General features: G+C 40.2%; 1 protein-coding gene across 1 annotated transcript; it reads left to right on the top strand.

Moving 5' to 3' along the window:
* The first annotated feature begins 397 nt into the window (after nucleotides 1-397).
* On the top strand, nucleotides 398-18,855 carry LOC111670458 (equilibrative nucleoside transporter 2). Its single transcript, XM_023427174.2, has 13 exons — nucleotides 398-577; nucleotides 4,056-4,112; nucleotides 4,339-4,420; nucleotides 7,141-7,286; nucleotides 7,400-7,539; nucleotides 7,637-7,771; nucleotides 7,994-8,091; nucleotides 9,041-9,110; nucleotides 9,583-9,758; nucleotides 9,852-9,954; nucleotides 10,183-10,268; nucleotides 12,567-12,766; nucleotides 14,907-18,855. The coding sequence occupies exons 2-13, from the start codon at nucleotides 4,081-4,083 to the stop codon at nucleotides 15,016-15,018; spliced, it is 1,380 nt and encodes a 459-aa protein (XP_023282942.1). The 5' UTR covers nucleotides 398-577; nucleotides 4,056-4,080; the 3' UTR covers nucleotides 15,019-18,855.
* Nucleotides 18,856-19,811: the final 956 nt, after the last annotated feature.

The following is a 19,811-nucleotide window of genomic DNA, read 5'->3' as shown; positions in this document are numbered from 1 at the left end:
ACCATTTTTTCTAGACAATTTTAATTCAAGAACTTTAATACAAGAAAAAAAAAGCTAAAACATTACTTTGATCAGCAGTGCATCCATTTCTCAGAAAGGACACATGCAATAGGCAAAAAAAAGAAAACCGACTGAATGCATTTGACACCCATTGCACGACTATTTCCTGTAATTTCTAAAGCCTCTGTCTGAAAACACATGAATCAAGAAGAGAAGAGTGTTTTTTTGTAATATTACTATTTTATTCTCATAACATTATGACTTTTTTCCCAGAAATTTCACATTTCTTTTTTCTCAATGTGGCCCTGATATTTTATTCTAACACAGACAATGTGACTGTCAAAAAACAGACAGTGCGCGTGTGGGTATATTTTTGGCCCTAATGACACGCCTTAGATGATCAGTCAGGAAGATAATCCGTAGCTAGCCATTTGTACTCTCCCGCCACGTGTGAACTACGAATACATGTAGCTAGTAGTCTGTCTACGCCGTTTTGGACCATATTTAACATCTCGAGTGTTTGGTTTTACGGTGGGAACATTATGAAAACACAGTGACGACCAACATTTTCTGCAAGGTGAGTCTCTGTCACATCCCTGCATCACGTTAGCTAGCACTGATGGTCACAGATGGTGATGTTTCTAACGGCCGGCGTTGTGTTTTACATTGAAATGTTGTTTTCGTCGTCCTTTTGAAGGACCGTCGACAGGCTGATGAAACAAGAATGAGGCTCAGGTTTCCTCCTGTCTCAAATAACGTTTGACTGCTAAACTGGACACAGAGTGTAAACTACCATAGTAAATGCGTCATTATGATCGCGTGTCATCTGCTATTATTTGCTTATCCCCTGCTTCTTCACTGTAAGGACCAGATTGAATAATTGAATTGGTGCTTAGTAAAAACAACATTTTACAAAATCCCCTTGTATATATGACGGGGCCATTCATATTTTTGTTAAATTATATATTTCAGTAATGATGTTGAGTCACAACTGTCTGAATTAAATAACTTTATTCAACTCTGCTACAGTACACCTGTTTGAAATTACACCACACGCCATCTAGTACTTTAATCTGTGTCTATTCTACTCTATGTCTATTTACCTGCTATTGATGTAGCCACATGTCCCACATGGTTGTTATGATTCAGTCTGGATTACTGTAGGAAGTGATAATCTCCTGTGACTCAGAGATTCAGGAGCATCCCAGTATTTGACTGGTGTCTTTTTCAATGAGAGTTAAGTGCTATGACTGGAAACGGCAGCAGCAGGGAGTGGAGCAACAAACCCAGCAGTTCCCAAATTGAAGTCACAAAGTTTTAATAGGTTTACTTCCACTGTACAACCACTTCTGCTCATTGTTTTTAAATGCGTCTCAATATGTGAGGAACAGTCTGATGTATTATATCAGCAAATGGAAAGCTTTTCTGTCATTTCTGTCAGAGAAAGAAATAGCTGTGTGTGTGTGTGTGTGTGTGTGTGTGTGTGTATATATGGCAAGATGTCAGAGGATGAAGACACAAATAGAGAAGAGAGACACAAACAAATACTGTTTTGATGGTTCTGGGATCAGAGCAAGTCATGAATAGTCCTGTGTTTTAGCAGCTGTTTATCCTCCACACTTTATCATCTCCCATCTTAATGGCTCTCTTGGATCCCTCAAGCTAAACAGCCAGTGTCTGCACATTGTTGTTTTTCTCACACCTAGTGAATATGCTGACAAAACCCTCATTTGATAAATCCTCACAGTTATGTTTCTGTGTATAAAGAACAGTGAACTGGAATGGCATCTGGAGAGCGAGTTATGACGTTGGTAACACCCCACCTCTGGTAGACCATAAACATTTTTCTCATGTTTGTCTCAGTGATGTTGAAGGTGTGTTTCACATACAATAATTATGCCGCTCCTCTTGTCTGTTCTGTACATTTAGTAGCTGAAAGACGGGGGTGGAGAAATGTAGGAAATAAAGAAGACTCAAGTGCCCCCCCCCCCCCCCCCCCCCTTTGGCTTTGCACTCAGTTTAACATATGAATGTACAAGCAGGATTTGTGACATCACAACCAGTTTAGGAACCAGTTGTGGTCCAGTGTGTATGATGTGGAAACTTGAAGCCTCCAGGTCAGATACTGCTGCGAACTGTATCCAGCAGTTAAACATGCATGTTCGGATCAAATTTGTTGATCTTCTCCGTAGAAAATTATTCCTATTATTGTCTCAAAACTTTCTTTCTTTCTTTCTTTCTTTCTTTCTTTCTTTCTTTCTTTCTTTCTTTCTTTTCCTTAAGGTTTTTTAGATTTATCTTTCCGTCTTGTTGGGTATTTTATCATTGTGCTAACAGAACTCACTACGCCCTAATAAAATGGGTCCACACTGTGTTCACAAGCCAACAATCATTGCCTCCTATCACAGAGACTCGTTAATGGGAGACGTGATAAAGAGTTGAACTTGAGCTACTAGCATGATGGATGAAGAGCCGGTACTTTGGCAGCGGTTCAGCTATGCACAATATTTCTCAAAGCAAACTTGTAGCATCTGCAAACCACTACATAATATAACAAATCTGTTCAACCACTTTAAGAAGATGCATCAGTATTTTGGCTGTAATATCCAGACTTGAGTCATAGGCTGGTTTAAGTCTGGATTTTCTCAACAGTACATTTCAAAACTGAGAATAAAGATGATAATTCAGATTGTGGATCACGATTGTGTGTTAAAAAGATTGTGATATGATTTTTTTTTTTTTTTTACCTTGTTCACAATTTGTTTCTATCTCTCTTCACACGTCAACAAATTCTTTTCGTCTGATGTCTGCAATCTTTTGAATCATGTGTTCCTATGACTGGGCTGTTCGACAGCCAACCACCATGTGTTTGCCGATTATAAAATAACTCTGGCAGAAGATGTGTATGAGCTGATAATATGAAATCCGGGCTGTTGGCCATAAAGGACCAGATTGATTTGAAGAACTGCTCACCTGTAAGTACAATTACAAAAGAGAGTGAAATGTGGTTGAACAGTGTTTTGTATGATTTGACTTCCAGTCATGAACATACCTCAGTGGCTTATATCAGGCTTTTAGTCAGATTAGACAAGCTGACATTCCTGTTCACACAAGTGACCTGTAAAGAACTTTTGCTTCTGTTAGGTGTGTTTTCAGGCCTGATCTTAAACGACCTCAGGATGTGTTTGCTGTGTCGACTTCAGTGTGTCCTTTGTTACAAACACACAGGAAAAACAGAACGCCGGCCAGTTGTTTGACTTTTTTTGAGATCAGTGAGGATATATGCAAACTCTCTCTGTCCACAACACAGACTGTATAGGGGACAGTGTGATATTAATTCTTTGGGTTTATCTCATGCTGTCTGCCTCTCGTTTGATTGAGAAGAACAAAGCTACACTATGGGAGCTGAAGCAGCGCGCAGTCTGTTATAACTGAATGTGTCTAGTCTGCTCCTCTAACAAGTCAAAACAAGCTGAGCAGCCGTACTGAACCGTACTCTGCCAGCGTTAAAGCTGTCAACACCTTTACAGTAATGTTGTTGACTTTGCCGGCTGGGTTTTATTTCTAGAGAATACACTGCCGTGTTTGTGTGTACACAGGGAGTGGACTCTCAGATTCTTGACTTATGCACACATTAAAAAGGGACAGAGTTTGTTCCTGGCCTTGGGGTGCTGGTTCCACTGCCAACACGTCAGTGGAAAATCATTGAAGCTGCACTTAGTGCGATCCTTTAATTAGACATATATTCCCAGAAGCTTTTATGCATTAAACTGCAAGTTGTTAGATAATTAAGTTCATCCTAATAGTCACAGGCTCACTCGACATACCAAAAGTCAAAGTGAAAAGACTTAATTATCCTGCATCCAGACACACCGCTGTTCTCTACAGCTTCTGTGGAGGCGGTTTTGTAGGGACAGCCCCTCAAAGCCTCCTGCCAGAATGTAAAAGGATTCCTCCATCTCTAAGAAGCGAAACTTTGGCAGAAACCAAACGACACGCTCAGTAATCTTTGTGGAGACGTGTCTGACCATTCCTCTCTCCTGTTGCCCTTGCAGCTTCACCAGAACCTCCTACATCAGGATGAAGGGACGAGAGGACGCTCCTCGAGACCAGTGAGTTCAAATCAGATTAAAAATGAGAACTTCTCACAGGGAGTTTTTGCTCTCAGTTTCTGTGTGGTTTGAGAAAATTTTTTTGCTGATTTTAACTTTTTCATTTCTCTAAAAATACTGATACTGTGCTAAGGCTGTGCTTTAAAAATGATAATATGGTAAGGCACGTGTCATTTGGGTGCTGTAAATCCTTCTTCAAATAACATGCTTTACTTCCCATCCACAGGGGCTACCTGGTCGGAATTTGTTTCTTCATTCTGGGCCTGGGAACACTACTACCATGGAACTTCTTCATGACTGCGTCATTGGTAAATACGCAGCAATTATTAATCCTAGTTCTGACACATTAAAACATCTGATGTATAGAGTCATAATCCACATAAAAGCCTTTCTCTAAAGCAGTGGTTCTCAAACATTTTCACACCGTCACCCCTCAACTGACACAAATTAGACCATGGACCCCCATCTGATAAGATCTTTGCTTTTAGATTGTCAAGGACCCCTGGGGGTCCCCGCACCCCATTTTAAAATTAAAATATGTAACTTTTCCACATTCATCCAAATGTAAATGTTTCAATCAATTCTCAAACCAAAGAAATCTGTGATTTTAAACATGGTAACAGTACGTGTCATTGGTCGCCTGTCAATGACATCATATCCTCTATGATCATGTGTCAGTGTGTTTTTCTGACAGAAGCTCAACATTGACTTTTATCTAGTTTTAAGCCACATACACTTTCGACACCTTGGTGGTTTTCAGCTCTATATTTGAACCAGATGAAGGATTTTAGTCGTCGGACGTCTGGATCTGAAGTTATCAGAGAAACAATCAGAACAAAGGTTAGCATCAATCTCAGCTCCAGCTCTTCCCTGAGTCTCTGTCCTCCGTACAGCGTTGCTCAAACACTGACTTCAAATGTCGAACTGCTTTATTCAGTGTTTTTAATGGTTCTGGGTCTGTTTGATTTCCTGAACCACTGACACTGAAGGAATCCAAACCGAGAGGAGCATACAGTAAACTCCCATGATCCCATGGTCTTTTGATTGAGATTGATTTGATTGAGAGACCCCTAGAGGCAGAAGTTACAGACTGTGCGTTTAAGAACCACTGCTTTAAGTGATGGTGAGGGAATTGTTGGTCTGGGGCTTTACTACTTAAACCTCTTAAAGAATCACATGAAGGATGGATGACAGTGTTCTTAAAGCTGTTTTTATATATTTCAAGAAAATGTCTGGAAAAACAAGAGCATGTAACATAAGTGTACATGATGGATCAGATTAGTCAAAATGGTGTTATGTAGCCCAGTGACTAGTTGAGGTCTTTCATGTTGTGCAGTCTGGGTGTATGATGTTGTCATGACATGCAGTGACCCATAAACCCGCACAGTCTATCATATGACTGAAGGTAACCATGTGCGGGTGACTGCACATGTGCTCATGTGTCGGAGTGAAGCCTCTTTTCGCATAGATGTTACCTGCATCTGTGGCGTCTCGCCAGCACTTTGATTCCCGCTGAAAGCTTTGACACTCGACAGTCAGGGATATTTTCAGCTTCTCACTGATAGGACATGGAGCTGTGTGAGTGTGACCGGCATCTCAACAAATGACAGCAGTGTTATTATTGTCATCTGTCACCGTCACTAGACTTATCTGGGTCTGTGCTCTCATCAGCCAGCTGGATATTATGAAAACCTGGCTTCGTGTTGACAAAAGGCCGCTCTAATTATAAGCAGTTTCTTGTCTGCTAATTCAGCATGATAGGTCACAGGTGGTGAGGTTGTTATCATTTTTGCCCTTTACTCCTTTTGTTCTTGAGTGCACTGACCCCCTTTAGTAGTTTACCATCTGCCTTTGTCTCTTTTGCTACATTACAAGGCTGTAGTATTGGATATTTCATTGTCATTATAACTTGTATAAAGATACAATGCCAGTGGATTGTTTCGAGCTGTCTTAAAACTGTGTTAATTATTTTTTTGTGTTGTGGCTACTTAGGGCCAGTGAAACAATCTGAATAAACTGTGATATAATTAACCTTATAAAGTTGATACGGGAGGAAGGAAATAGTTGCTTATTTACACATGAAATAGAAACAAGCAACGTTAGCATTCATCTTTGGTCGCTAAATATTCCACTGTTTCCATGAGCTAGTTGCTAACTTTGTTTGCCGTTTGGTGTGTTGATCTGAACACCTGAGATCTGCTGAAACTGTCAGCTCATTTAAATCGGGGCTTCATACATCACTATTTGCTGCAGCTTACCAATAAATTACATGCATCTTTTTAGTCCATGCATTTGCTTGTTGTTAATGTCTTTTATCATTATCTTATCTTTTTAAAATTGGTGGCCTAAATTTCCTACCTGATCTTATGTATTTAAATATTTTTATTTTCATTTATTCATATTAGTTTTTATCGTTTTTAAATGCTATTTTAATGTCATGTTAATGTTCTATTTTTAATTTCCAAGCCTCTGTAAAGCACTTTGAATTGCCTGGCGTCTGAATGGTGTTCTATAAATAAATGTGCTTTGAGCAGATAATGCATTGGGCTCATCAGAAGTGCTTGGTTGAAAAGGGCTGAGGCTGGAAATTGTGTGGATAAAAAAAACAGTGACAGCAAATCATGACAGTAAATTTGTGGGATGTAAAACCAAAACAATGAGCTAAAAGATGCTAAAATGCCCCGGTGAGCTGAGGGTACCTGCAGTTCAACACTTTTCACATTATTTGAGCCATGCAGCATTAAAATGAAGGATTGGTGTATAGTATATCCTTTTGAGTTCAAGTAAATATATTTATATGGAGATAAATTCTCTAAATAGGCTGAGCAGTATCCACTGAGTAAAAAACTGGCTGTCTAAATTGTAACGGTAACAAAAGTTGCCCTCACAACTTTAGAATTGACATTGATTGATTATATGCTTGCTTGTAAAAACATACTGTCTATGTGTATGTATCTTTATGTGAAATGGAAGGATGATTTGACAGTGATAATCTAAACTTCTGTGCTGTTCCCTCTGGGTGTTGTAGTATTTCCAAGGTCGCCTAAATACGATAGAATCGAGCAACGGCACAGTGGTGGTCCGCAAAGAGTACTACTTCAACAACTGGATGACCCTGCTGTCCCAGCTGCCCCTGCTGCTGTTCACGCTGCTCAACTCCTTCCTCTATCAGAGGTCAGTGAAGGCGTGTTTTTTCCAGGCACAGAGGGATGTTGGTATCCCTCCGGTGTATTTTTCTTCATTCTTGGTTAAATCACTAATGTGGGTGTTGACTCCTCTTGTTTCAGGATATCAGAGGCGATGCGTATCGCAGGTAGCCTTGTTTTTATCCTGCTGCTCTTCTTCCTCACGGCTGTCCTGGTCAAAGTGCCCATGGAGGAAGATCGCTTCTTCTCTGTTACCATGGCTACAATCTGGTTCATCAACTGTAAGTCAGTGCGAGTGTGTGTGAGCGAAAAGCCTGACAGAAAGAGACGCTGAGAGTAGTGTACAAGAGATTTAAATGTGACACTTGCTCCCCCCAGCGTTCGGCGCCGTGCTGCAGGGCAGTCTGTTCGGCCTGGTGGGTCTGCTGCCTCAGAAGTACAGCACCGTCTTCATGAGCGGCCAGGGCCTCGCCGGGACCTTTGCTGCCATCGCCATGCTGCTAGCCATAGCCAGTGAGCCACCCACATACACACAAAAACGCCACCGGGTGCCTAATCCCCGGTTGCCTAGTAACGGAGGACATAGAAAATGGATGTGGAGCTGGTCAAATTAGCATGACGCCACCCACCACACAACACACTCTGTTCTGTTTCAGAGGACTCAGCTCATGTTGGGTGCTTTCCTCTCTCCCAGAACTCTTCACTAACGTGTGTGTTTTTGTGTTTGTCACTCAGGTGATGCAGAGTCTGAGTCAGCAGCGTTGGGTTACTTCATCACACCATGTGTGGGGACAGTCATCACACTCTGCAGCTACCTGATTCTGCCTCGCCTGGTCAGTCAGCTTCCAGATCTGCATGCCTACATTACCCACAATCCATTTAACTTAATTATAGTATCCCTCTCTTTTTTTGATCCCTGACCACTAAACGCAATCACCCTGAAGCTACTGTTAGTTTCTGACCCCCCGCTGCAAATGTAATCAGACTTTTTAAGACGCTGTTTTCTTTGGATAGTCAGACTTTGGATACTGGAAAAAACTTGTCAGCACACAGTAAAATAAATTAAATCAAAGATGGATTGCTGTTAAACATTGTCTTACCTTGTCTGACTGTAATCAGGCAGAGAACTGAAGTGGATTTTTAAGGAAATGTGAATTAACTTAACTCGTCCAAGTTGGTCAGTAAGAAAAAGCTGCACATACTTTTCTGGAATCCCTCTAAACTCATGCTGTCTTTCTAGAAATGGCTCTGAATAGTCGCAACATGAAAACAGAATATATGGGACACAGACAGTGTGACAGCTGTTACATCAACATTTTAAGGAAGTGAATGTGAATGCAATAGATGTGAGATTATTGATGACTGAAGTCCGTGATTTTCCCGCCACGTCGTGCCCATAGTAGATAAAGATATAAAATAAATATTATGGTTTGTATTAATTTGACAGAAACTGCAGTTGTAGCAGGTAACATGGAGCATTGACCATTATAGATAGATATAAAATACATTTAGCTTTAAACTACTCATTAATTATTAAAGAAGTCTGAACGATGACTGTGGTCTCACTGTGAAAGAAGTGTTATATTTTATTGTAATAGAGGCAAGCAGTCCATCTAAAAAAACATTTAAATCCTGTTTTATCTTTCTCTAAACGATCTCTTTTTTGTAAATGATACAGAGCAGATCACAACATTAAAGCATAATCCATGTTTCTAGCAGTTTATTCATTTTTAGTTTTTCAGCTCTAAGGCCTAATTTGTGTCGTGTGATGTCACCATGCAGGAGTTTGCGCAGTACTATCTGAACAAAAGCAGCACCTACGAGGTCGGCACCAAAGACGAGCTGCTGAGCGGTGAGTTTGGCTTCAACACACAACCTCTGACTCTCCGAGGGACACTGTCATTTCACCACGTGACCACATTTTGAAGTGCGAGCTTTTTAAGATTAGTTGAATTATCATCATCAAACGTTGGTCCGACAGTGAGCGAACATCTGTTTGCCTTTCCACCGAGTTGGCGATTCCGTCCATCACAGCCTGCTTGAATCAAATCAATTCAGTGGAACATTATCTCGTTAAGTCAATTGACCCTCTGTTTATCCAATTAGAGCCCCGGCAGTGCCCAGACAAAGACTGGGCCTGTTAGACTCACACAGGCCCACGCGCTTTTCCATGAATGCTAAAAAGCCCCCAGAGCTGCACCTACTCACATAAGTCACTCAGCCACATGCCATATTTGAAATATTCCTCCAAGCACGTGTTGAACGATAAAGTGTTTTACGCGTAAACGGAAGAGTGGATGAAGTGTGTGTATATTCAATTGCAGAGAGCAGCACAGTGGAGAACGGGAAGCTGAACGGCCATGCTAACGGCTCAGTGACCGGCAGTCCGGCTGAGACCGAGGTGGACCCCAGGCCGGACGGGACCACGCAGGCCTTCCTGCCACTGGAGCAGGTGGACAGGGAACAAGCCAAAGCCTCGGTCATAGAGGTCTTCAAAAAGGTAAATCCACTTGTTTGATACTCACAGTTTCTCAGTAAATCAAATGTTCTGCGATGTCTTAAAAGTTTTTATTTTTTTCCTTTTCTTTTTCAGATCTGGGTGATGGCGTTCTGTGTGACGTTCGTGTTCACAGTCACTCTGTCTGTCTTTCCTGCCGTCACCGCAGATGTCAAAACATCATTCCCAGGAAAATGGGGTAAGACTGTGCCTTAGTTTAACTCACTGATTAAGGTGGATCCCCCCCTGCACTCGGGACAACAGAGCGCAGCTGGCCAACACCCTGACCAGCCCATTGGTCCAGCCCCTGGGTCTAACAACGTCTCTGGTGGAAACCCTGTTTGTAATCTGTCTGTTCTCTGATATGCTGTAGACTGATGGTCAAATCCTCCTGTCTCCTAATTCTCTCTTTTCATTCTTTCATCAGATCGCTTCTTTCTCTCAGTGTGCTGCTTCTTGATGTTCAACATCAACGACTGGCTCGGTCGCACCATCACCACCTTCATACGTTGGGTGAGTATGTGATAATAGATCAGAGATCGGAGAGGATAGAAATGTTGTTTGTCTGCCATTTCTCCCACTGCTTACTCTGTTTTTAGAGTTTGTTGATTTAATATATGTAAAAAAAAAAAAAAAAAGTTAGAGGAGCAAGCTTGTGACTTGAAGGTCGCCAGTTCGATCCCTGGACTGGCAGGATTGAATCTAGGTGGGAAAAAGTGAAAGAATAGCACTTACTCAACCTTCATCAACAGCACTGTGGTGTCCTTGAGCAAGTCTCTTAATCCCATCTGTATTGATTGGCATTGATGTAATCTTGGATGCTCTTTTTATGGCCACATTATTGAGCTTTACTGCCTCTACGTTAGTGCCACAACTTCTCTATATTAATAAGGATAATATTACATTACAGATTTTAATATAGGACATTTTCAGTAAAACAAATGAGACACTGTTTAAGGTTAAAGTAACCAGACGGAAATGTTTGTTTTATGGCTAACCAGGCACTTTGTCACATCGTTGCAAAATTCATTTAATAAGACTGAAAGTCTACAGCTGAGCTAGAGACTCTGAGTAGGTACTTAGTCTTAGTTAGTAAACAGGTATAATGTTTGCCATGTTCACCATCTTATTTATAGATGATTTAATTTTCTGCTACTTCATACTTCTACTTCGTTCACAACAGCTGAGAAGGAAATATTTTACTTTCTACTCCTGTGCATTTACATGACTTCTACAGTTACTTCACATGTTAAGATTCGACACGAAACAGACGATCATCGTATAAAAAGGTGCATTGTTATACAATAAATTACCCAACTATATATAAAACACTTAATATTATCTCCATCTCGACCAGCTACAACATTAACATGGACTTTACATGTTAATACATCAATAATGATAATCAGATAATATCAAATCTAATAATAAAACACCCTGAACAGATCATTTTTGAATCTTTAGGTACAAAGTATGACTCCTAATTTCAAATCTGGGACATGTATGTATGTATGTATGTATGTATGTATGTATGTATGTATATATATATATAGACACAAACACACACACACACACACACACACACACACACACACACACACACACACTCACACTCGCACTCATTTAAGTGCTGTTTGTTGTGTGTTGGTTCCAGCTGTGATCAGCAGAGCGGAGCAGATTGAGTGATTTGACTGTGGAGAAGATCGCACTGGCAGCATATAATGCTATTGACATACTGACCGACCCTGTTGTATTCAGGTCTAATGTGTTTACACAACCCGTCCAAGGGAGAGCAGTCATTAGAAACGGTTACAGTAAGTCATGGAGGAAACCTGACTGTGTCCCTGTGTCCTTGACTGGAAATGACCTCATACATTCTCCAGTGGAACAATGATGATAACATAAACAGCGGCCTGTGGGCTGATGGGATTGGGCTCTCGCTCTTGTTGCTGTTACTGTTTCAGACACTGTTATCACATTTTAGCTGTTTTTATCGCACCAGATGGTTCTGTCTGTCCCACACCACTGCTTTCTCAGCTTCCACGCCTACACATCAAAATCCCTCCTGTGGCCCACATCCACACTACCAGGCACTGTTTGATTGCACTGCAACACAGAACTAAATTGCAAGATCATCTCCTATTGTAGGAATGTTTGTTATTGCGCTGACAGTTTGTTCTACAGATGGTTTAAGTTTGAGATGTCCATCCGCTCCCTCTTTAAGTTCTGACTCTACCTCTTTCTACCTAATGTCGTTTTTATGCCTCCACGCTGGCAGCAGTCGGAGCCGGAGGCATGTTGTTTCCGGTCGTACGTCCATCCCGTTCTCGTGGGCTGGATGTCTCAGTAGCGCGATGATGGAACTTCTTCAAATTTGACACAAATATTCACTTGGACTCGAGGCTGAACTGGTTAGATTTTGGTGGCTAAAGGTTGCAGGTCAAAGGTCATGGTCACGTGATCTCACATTCTTGTGAATGCACTATATCAGGAACACTGAGAGGGAATACACGTTTTTGGCCATAACTCACTAATTCATTCACTTATTATGACACAATTTTTAACCCAAATAAGGATAAAATTAGGTGATAACATTTTGTATCCAAATGGTCAAAGGTCAACTTCACTGTGACATCATAATGTTCTGCAAAAACATTTGTGGCCATTATTCAACGCTGTAACTCGGAAAGGAAAGACTGAGACCATGTTTGCTGATACTTAGCTGGTTGGTGGAGGAAACAGCCACGAGGTGGTGATTCTAGTTGATGCTCTTCATTCATTGTGAACTCTTCTTTCCTGTCTCCTCTGCAGCCTTGTAAAGAGTCTCGTCTGTTCCCGGCGCTGGTCGTCTCCAGGGTGGTGTTCATTCCTCTGCTGATGCTCTGTAATGTCCAGACCCGCTCCTACCTTCCCGTCTACTTTGCTCACGATGGTGCTTTCACTGCCATCATGGCTCTCTTTTCTGTGTCCAGCGGCTACTTCGTCTGCCTCTCCATGTCCTACGCACCACAGTAAGTACAAACAACTTTGACATTAAATTTGGCACCACCTTAACTTTTACTGCAGTTCTGCAGCTTGGATTACACCTGACTGCAGATCCACTTTCATAAACAGTTGTTTTTATAGTTGTTTATATGTGTTGTTATTTTGGAGTATGGACTGTTTCAGCTAACTGTGTTCTGCTGCTAAACCTTCTTTTAAATGATAAAATGGTTGTTCTTTATCTTCTTTAACTTTATCTGAAATTTAGTTAAATAATAAACATATATAATCTAATACACAACTATAAAACTGCTGACTAGGAGAATGAAATCCACAGGAAAATCAAACTAATTGAAGAAGGAGCTGTGTTTTGGTTGGAGACAAATTGACAGGGTTCTGTGAGTCAAACATCACTGGCACTATATATGGGAGATAAAAATCTTACCGAGCAGCACCTCCTCCACCTCATACCAGTTCAGGTTAATGAGTTCTTCCAAGTGTAAACAAACATGGCAACTGAAGTTTGTCATAGTATGTGCCAAGATCCATTCTGTATTATACAATAGAAACATTTGTGGACTTTTTTTTCCTAAAAAGTATTCAAATCAAAGTAATAAAATGACAGCCTGCAACAATACTTAAAAAAGTGTTTGGGTTATATCAATAACCTTAAGTGCTCTTTCATAGCATTTGTTTGATGTCTCACTGTGGGAGATACTGACTCCCAGATTTGCGAGACAACCGTCTCCAGTGGCGCTACACAGGGGCGGAGCCACATTCTGAGAAGAGTCTGCACCACAGATGGAATGTGCTGGAGTTGGTGTCGTGACATCCAACCTATCAAATCTGGCAGCTATGTGGGGCGAGGCCCAGCTGCACACACTTCTTGAATAGCCCTTAAAGCAATCGAGCAAAGCTTTATTCATAGGGCACATTTCATTCCCGGTGGAAGCACAATGTGCTGCACGAAACAAGAGCTACCACAGAAGCTTCAACCACGAAGACGATGTGGATAGAAAGAAAGAAAATATGTTAGACATCAATAAACACAAATTAAAGCAAATGTATAAATGATACATATGAATTAAAAACAATAAAAATAAAAAAATAAATAATTAAGAGCAATGACTGATCAAGACATGGAAATTGGAAACTATTAAAAATTAGGAATAAAATAGTAGTAAAATAAAATAATAATAGGCCACCCAGCTCTGGATACCTCTCATACAGGCCACTACTGAGGAGGCCATCAGACCCAACAGCCTCTGACATTGTTTGAGGGTAACAGTATTGCCTCTGTGAAACGGCGCTAGATTTGCCTGCATAGCTTCCACCTTTTCTGGGGATATGGCTCAAAATATCACTACTTTCCCAATAAGTGTAGGGGTGAAAAGTAGTGCTACTTTTTTCTGAAGGTATTCCTACCTGTGAGGTATTGCTAACGCCGCCTGTTACAAGGTATTGCTACCTTGCTGGCTGTGCCCTCGAATCAGTGGACAGTTTAGCTTAGCGCCCAACAGCAACGTTGTCAACAGGCTCCTGTGAGAAGCCAATGAGGGCTGGCGATATGCTATTTGTGGCTCTGTAGAGGTCACGCAGGAGTTGCTCTCCATAGTGAGCCATGAAACCGAAGTACCTAAACTACACTGTATGGCTCATGATTACCATGGTATGCAGATCCAACCTTTGAGTCTTGGAGGCTCCTTGAACGCACCAGCACAGTGTTTTAAAATCACCTCTGGATCACCATGACAATATAGCATAACCAACTTGGTACCACTTTACAATAAGACTACCCTTACAAATGATTTATGAACAGTTTATAACTAGTTATAAGCTGTTATAACATTAGATAAAAAGGTTAAGTGACCTGTTGCTTGCCAAATAGTGAGCCCACATCAATGTATGAAAACTATGTTATAACTTGTTTATAATGGTTTATTTATGATTTATAAGTGTTAACAACCAAATTAATAACCTAATTATAAACTATTAAGTGGATGAATGTACACTGCTGAATCAGCAAGTTTATGCAAGTCCCAGCGGGTTTATTTGTATTGTATTGTGAGGTGAAACGACCGGCTGCCTATAAAGATTTCTGGAAAATGATCAACATAAAGAATGTGATTTGTCTGCCGCTGACCTTCTGTTCCCACCTGCTCTCATCAGGTTAGTGGAGCCCAAGGATGCGGAAACTGCAGGAGCCCTGATGACCTTCTTCTTGGCCCTGGGTCTGTCCATAGGAGCAGCCCTGTCCTTCCTTCTGAGAGCTCTGGTCTAGACACACACAAACACACACACACACATACACACACACACACACACACACACACACACATACACACACATACACACACACACACACACACACACACACACACACACACACACACACACACTCACACAGAAAGACTGTATACACACCTGGAGGCAGAACTATGATAAATGGTTTGTCATCAGTCTGCCCTTCGTGGTCGGTATTCTCTTCTTTGTCCTTATTCATCGTCAGGTGCTGCATCTGCATGTGTTGCCGCATGTTTTGCAGCTTGACAGTGTTGACGACCGAGGACCCTGAGTGACTGGTTAAAAAAACAAAACAAACAAACAAACAAAAAAAAAAAAACAGCTGATGAAGTGATATTCCTAAATGAAATAACTTCCTACTGAAGTAGGAATAAGGGAAATACTGTTTACTTTGATTAACTTCTGGTTACCTGCTGCAAGCCTGAAGAGGAAGGTTAGAAAACATTTGATTTCCTCGGTGTATAGTTATCATCATAGGTTTGACAATAAAAAGAGATTTTGTTGGTCTTTGTGTTTCTACATTTTTAGGTTTAGATTTTTTACAGTTGGGTCCAAAAGTATTTGGACAGGGACAAAATTTTTGTAACTCTGCACTGTAATGGATTTTAAAATGAAGCCATCAAAATGTGATTTAGACTTTCAGCTTTAATTCATTAACTGTTTAGGAATAACAGACATTTTTATACATAGTCCCTTAGTTTTCAGAGGCTCAAAAGTCATTGGACAATTTACTTACAATCAATTTCATGGCCTGTGTGGCCCGTTCCGTTGTTATCTCAAGACAAATTAAGCAGATAAAAGGCCTGCAGTTGATTCCAAGTCATGAATTTGCATTTGGTAGCTGTCCAAAGAGGTGTTGATACCAGTGAAGGAAGCTGAAAAAGCAAAGCTATCGGACGGAGAGCAGAAACTTGCAGGACTGCCCAAATCAACAGTTTGGTACATTCTTTAAAAAGAAAAAAAAAAAAAAAAGGAAAACATATATGAGCTCAGCCACAGCAAAAGGCCTGGAAGAGCACAGAAGATGAATGCAGAGGGTTTACCACAAGGTGCAAACCACTGGTAACACTGAGATGGGCCAGATTAGACTAACAAATAAAAAAGCCTGTCCAGTTCTGGAACAAGATTCTTTGGACAGATGAAAGCAAGGCGAATGTGGACCAGAACGATGGGAAGAGGGGGGAGCAGGATCCGAAGCATACCATCCACATCATCTGTCAAACATGGTGGAGGCCATGTTGTGTTATAGCATGTGCATGTATGGCTGCCAGTGGAACTGGGTCACAGGTGTTTATTGATGATGTGACTGCTGCTGGAAGAAGCAGGATGAATTCTGTGTAGTGTATGAGGATTCAAACTCTGCCCAGATTCAGCCAAATGCTGCAGGACTGATACTTCGCAGTACAGATGGGTATATTCTGTGAAAGCAACTCAAGAGCTTCTCAAGGCAAAGAGTCACCTGACCTCAACCCAACTGAGCATGCTTTCCTCTTACTGAACACAAAGGCAGAAGGACTCTCAAACACACAGCAGCTGAAGATGAAGCAAAAGATTGAAAAATAATCCTTATATTCATACTTGCATTAGGTTGTCCAATTACTTTTGAGGCTCTGAAAATGGAGGGATTATGTGTAAAAAGTTAAATATTTTTTATTAACTGAGCCCCTTGAATTGAAATTGAAAGTCTTCAATCACGTCTTGATGGTTTCATTTCAAACTGCATTGAGGTGGTGCACAGAAGCAAAATGATGAACCTGACTGATTTTTTTTGGTTTTCTTGTATGTAGTTTTAGGGAGTATGTAGATAAAGGGAAACATTAGAGAGTGTCATTATATTCATTTCCACATGCTGCAGTCAAGAAGACGGATGTATCATATGTGTACATGTTGCCTCAAATAATTTTAGTGACTCTACTTTTTGTTAGAATAACGAGGTATTTTTGATGTCAGGGTCTTGCTGGGATTCTTCTATATTTTTCTAGTGAACAAAAAATATGTTTTAATGCACTGTGCCAGTGGAAGGTCGATGACCTGCCTCATGTGCATGGATGGGTAGCAGAATGGGTGACAACAAAAAATGACCTGAAAGAGATGCAAAACAACCACAAAGAACTGCAAAAAGACAGAACAAGCATGTTGCATTATGCTCAGTACTTCTATGTTGGACGGACTTTAATGTGTCTGTCCCCAGGGGCCCATTCACTCAAAATCCCAAATTCCTTTTTCCATTTCCAGTTTTATCTCCCAGTCTCCTCCGAAACCTGCTGGACCAGTCGTCTCTCTTCAGCATTTAGCCTACTGCTGCCATCTACTGGTAAAAAGACTCAAGTCCTTCAGAGGTCCAGTTTTATGGCCTAAAAACCATGAGATATTACTGACTGACAGGAAGTAGAAATACAGTTTATAGCACTTGGTAATACTTAGTTTTATCCTTAGACATGCCAGGGTTCAGGCTAACATGATATATTAGTGAAATAACATTCCTCTGTTGACATGACCCCAGGCTGACATGGAGGATAAAGGCTATGATACAGGAAGTAGTTTACTTGAAATAAGTTTTTGAATCTTGATGGTGACACCAGGCAGCTGCTGTTTTCTTTTTACATGTACAAGTGAAGTGATGCTGTTATTACTGTAAGCCATTAAAACAATCTAATCAGATGTAAATATTAGTTTTTGAATATTGTATAGATATTTATATTGGCCACTTAACTATGTCCAATGGTGTTGGATTTATTTAGACATTGCTACCAATGTGCCATGCTCCAGTAACAAAGAAACTGAAAAGTTTTGTTGGGATTTTTTTTCTTATTGTAGTTTACAAACATGTATAAAAGTTAACTTATTGCCCAAAACTGACGTTGCATCACATTTTATGTCGACTGAAAATTTACCTTTTGTTTTTCTTAAGTGCTCAAAGCTCAGTCTTTATTTTTCTGCTGGTTATTCGATTGTGTGTGTGTGTTTTTTTATAAGCATCATGCACATGTAAATGGGGAACATTTGTCTTGTGACAGCTGCTGCTTCATAATGAAATAAGGGCTGAGTCCTAATGGACAGAGCAATATTAATTGGAATTATTATTATTATTAATATAATAATAATAATAATAATAATAAAGAGTGACTTGATTTATACAATCTTCACGTCCAGTGGAAAAATGGACAAATACGGCAGGTAGTTGTCATGGCAACTAGATCATGTCAATGCAGCATCAGACTTTTGAACTCAGTTCATGTTGCAGTGATTTTACATTGGGACTCTAATGTATTATTCCATGTCATACTTCAAGTTAACTAAACAGAAGCCAGTTAAATTTCCTTTCTACTTCTTAACTACTTGTGTAAAGAATGTAAATGAGCTATGGTAGTTCTTAAGCAGTGTACAGTCTGTAGTTGCAGTTATTCTAACAGTTGCAGCCTTAACAAAAAAACCTGCTTTCGAAGGTTCATGTTGTGTTTGCATCGCATTGGATTGACAGTTAACACAAGCTGCTGTTCGCCTCCTTGTAAGTACTCTGTGCTTGTTGCTAATTGCAGATGTGTCAACATAGAGCAGCAGGAAATCCTCCAACATTAACAGTCAAGAAACTCAGTGTCAACAAAACAGAATAGTTTTTTTGTGAGTGGATTCAGAGCAACAATATTCATACTTAATGTGATCAATTACATGCAGTTGACCTGTGCTCCATACAAACACACAGAGGATCTTGAACTATCAGTCCGTGCGTCATGAGTTACAGTAAAGGGAATTCATGCCTATGCATGTTCATGTGTCTGTAAGGGTCTGACTATTAATAAATTGATGGTTTCAACCCGCTGTGTGTGTGTGTGGTTGTTTTTTAATGGTCATTTATATTAAAACATGAGCTGTATTTTGAGTTAGCTTGATTTGCTACAAGTTGTGATTCTTTGGTTGAATTCTGGCTGTAATATAAAACTGTTGTCTTGGCAACAAATCCTTCAGTTAGCTGAGTCATCAGGACCGAGACCTTTTAGGGTTATTGAGCAACATCTATGGTCTGTTAGTGTAACTATCATTACATTTTCAGTATAAAGTCACAAGTCCTGTAGGACACAATGAGGGGAAAATCTTTGCAGTGTTTGCTGAGTCTGACACTTTCTTGAAAATATGATAGTTAAATCTACTCTGATATTTTGTCAGGTAGAATATGTTTAATGTCCGTTAAGCTTTAAAATAACTCTTCTACAACTGTAGGGAAAAAAAGAGTGCAATGTGTTGCTATAGGGACATCCCAACCAATCAAGAGTATAATTGTTAATCATGATCTCTAATTTCTGTGATGTCTTAATTCCAAAATAAGAGCTCACTGTTATTGAAGATAACTTCACCTAAGATTAAATCCATCATCTATCCGTATTCAAAGAACCAGTTTAACCGGATGACAATTGGCAGGATTATGTTAAATAAAATCATGTTAACCTGGATTATTTAAACCCTGTTTGAAGAAACTAAATTTGACTTGATTGTTGATTATCTGACATGGATTTCAAGTTCATCCGGAGCTGTTGTCAGAGTAACAGGTCCTGAGGGCCAAACTTGAAATAGTGCAGCTTAGTTGAAAGTGTGATGGATCATGACCACGTCAATATGTTTTTAACTTCATACATAAATATGTTGAGATACAAAGATTCATTTTCATGGAGGTATCAATTAAAAAATGTGGATTTTGATTTTTGATGGTGTAAATTAAATTCATAGAGGCCCACAGACATGACAATAGATCTAGGGACCCTTTGAGGGGTCCCA

Source organism: Seriola lalandi, unplaced genomic scaffold (genome assembly GCF_002814215.2).
Source record: "Seriola lalandi dorsalis isolate HSWRI2012SDOR001 ecotype SW California unplaced genomic scaffold, Sedor1 jcf7180002054854, whole genome shotgun sequence".
NCBI lineage: Eukaryota > Metazoa > Chordata > Actinopteri > Carangiformes > Carangidae > Seriola > Seriola lalandi.
This window is presented reverse-complemented; position numbering and strand designations above follow the sequence as displayed.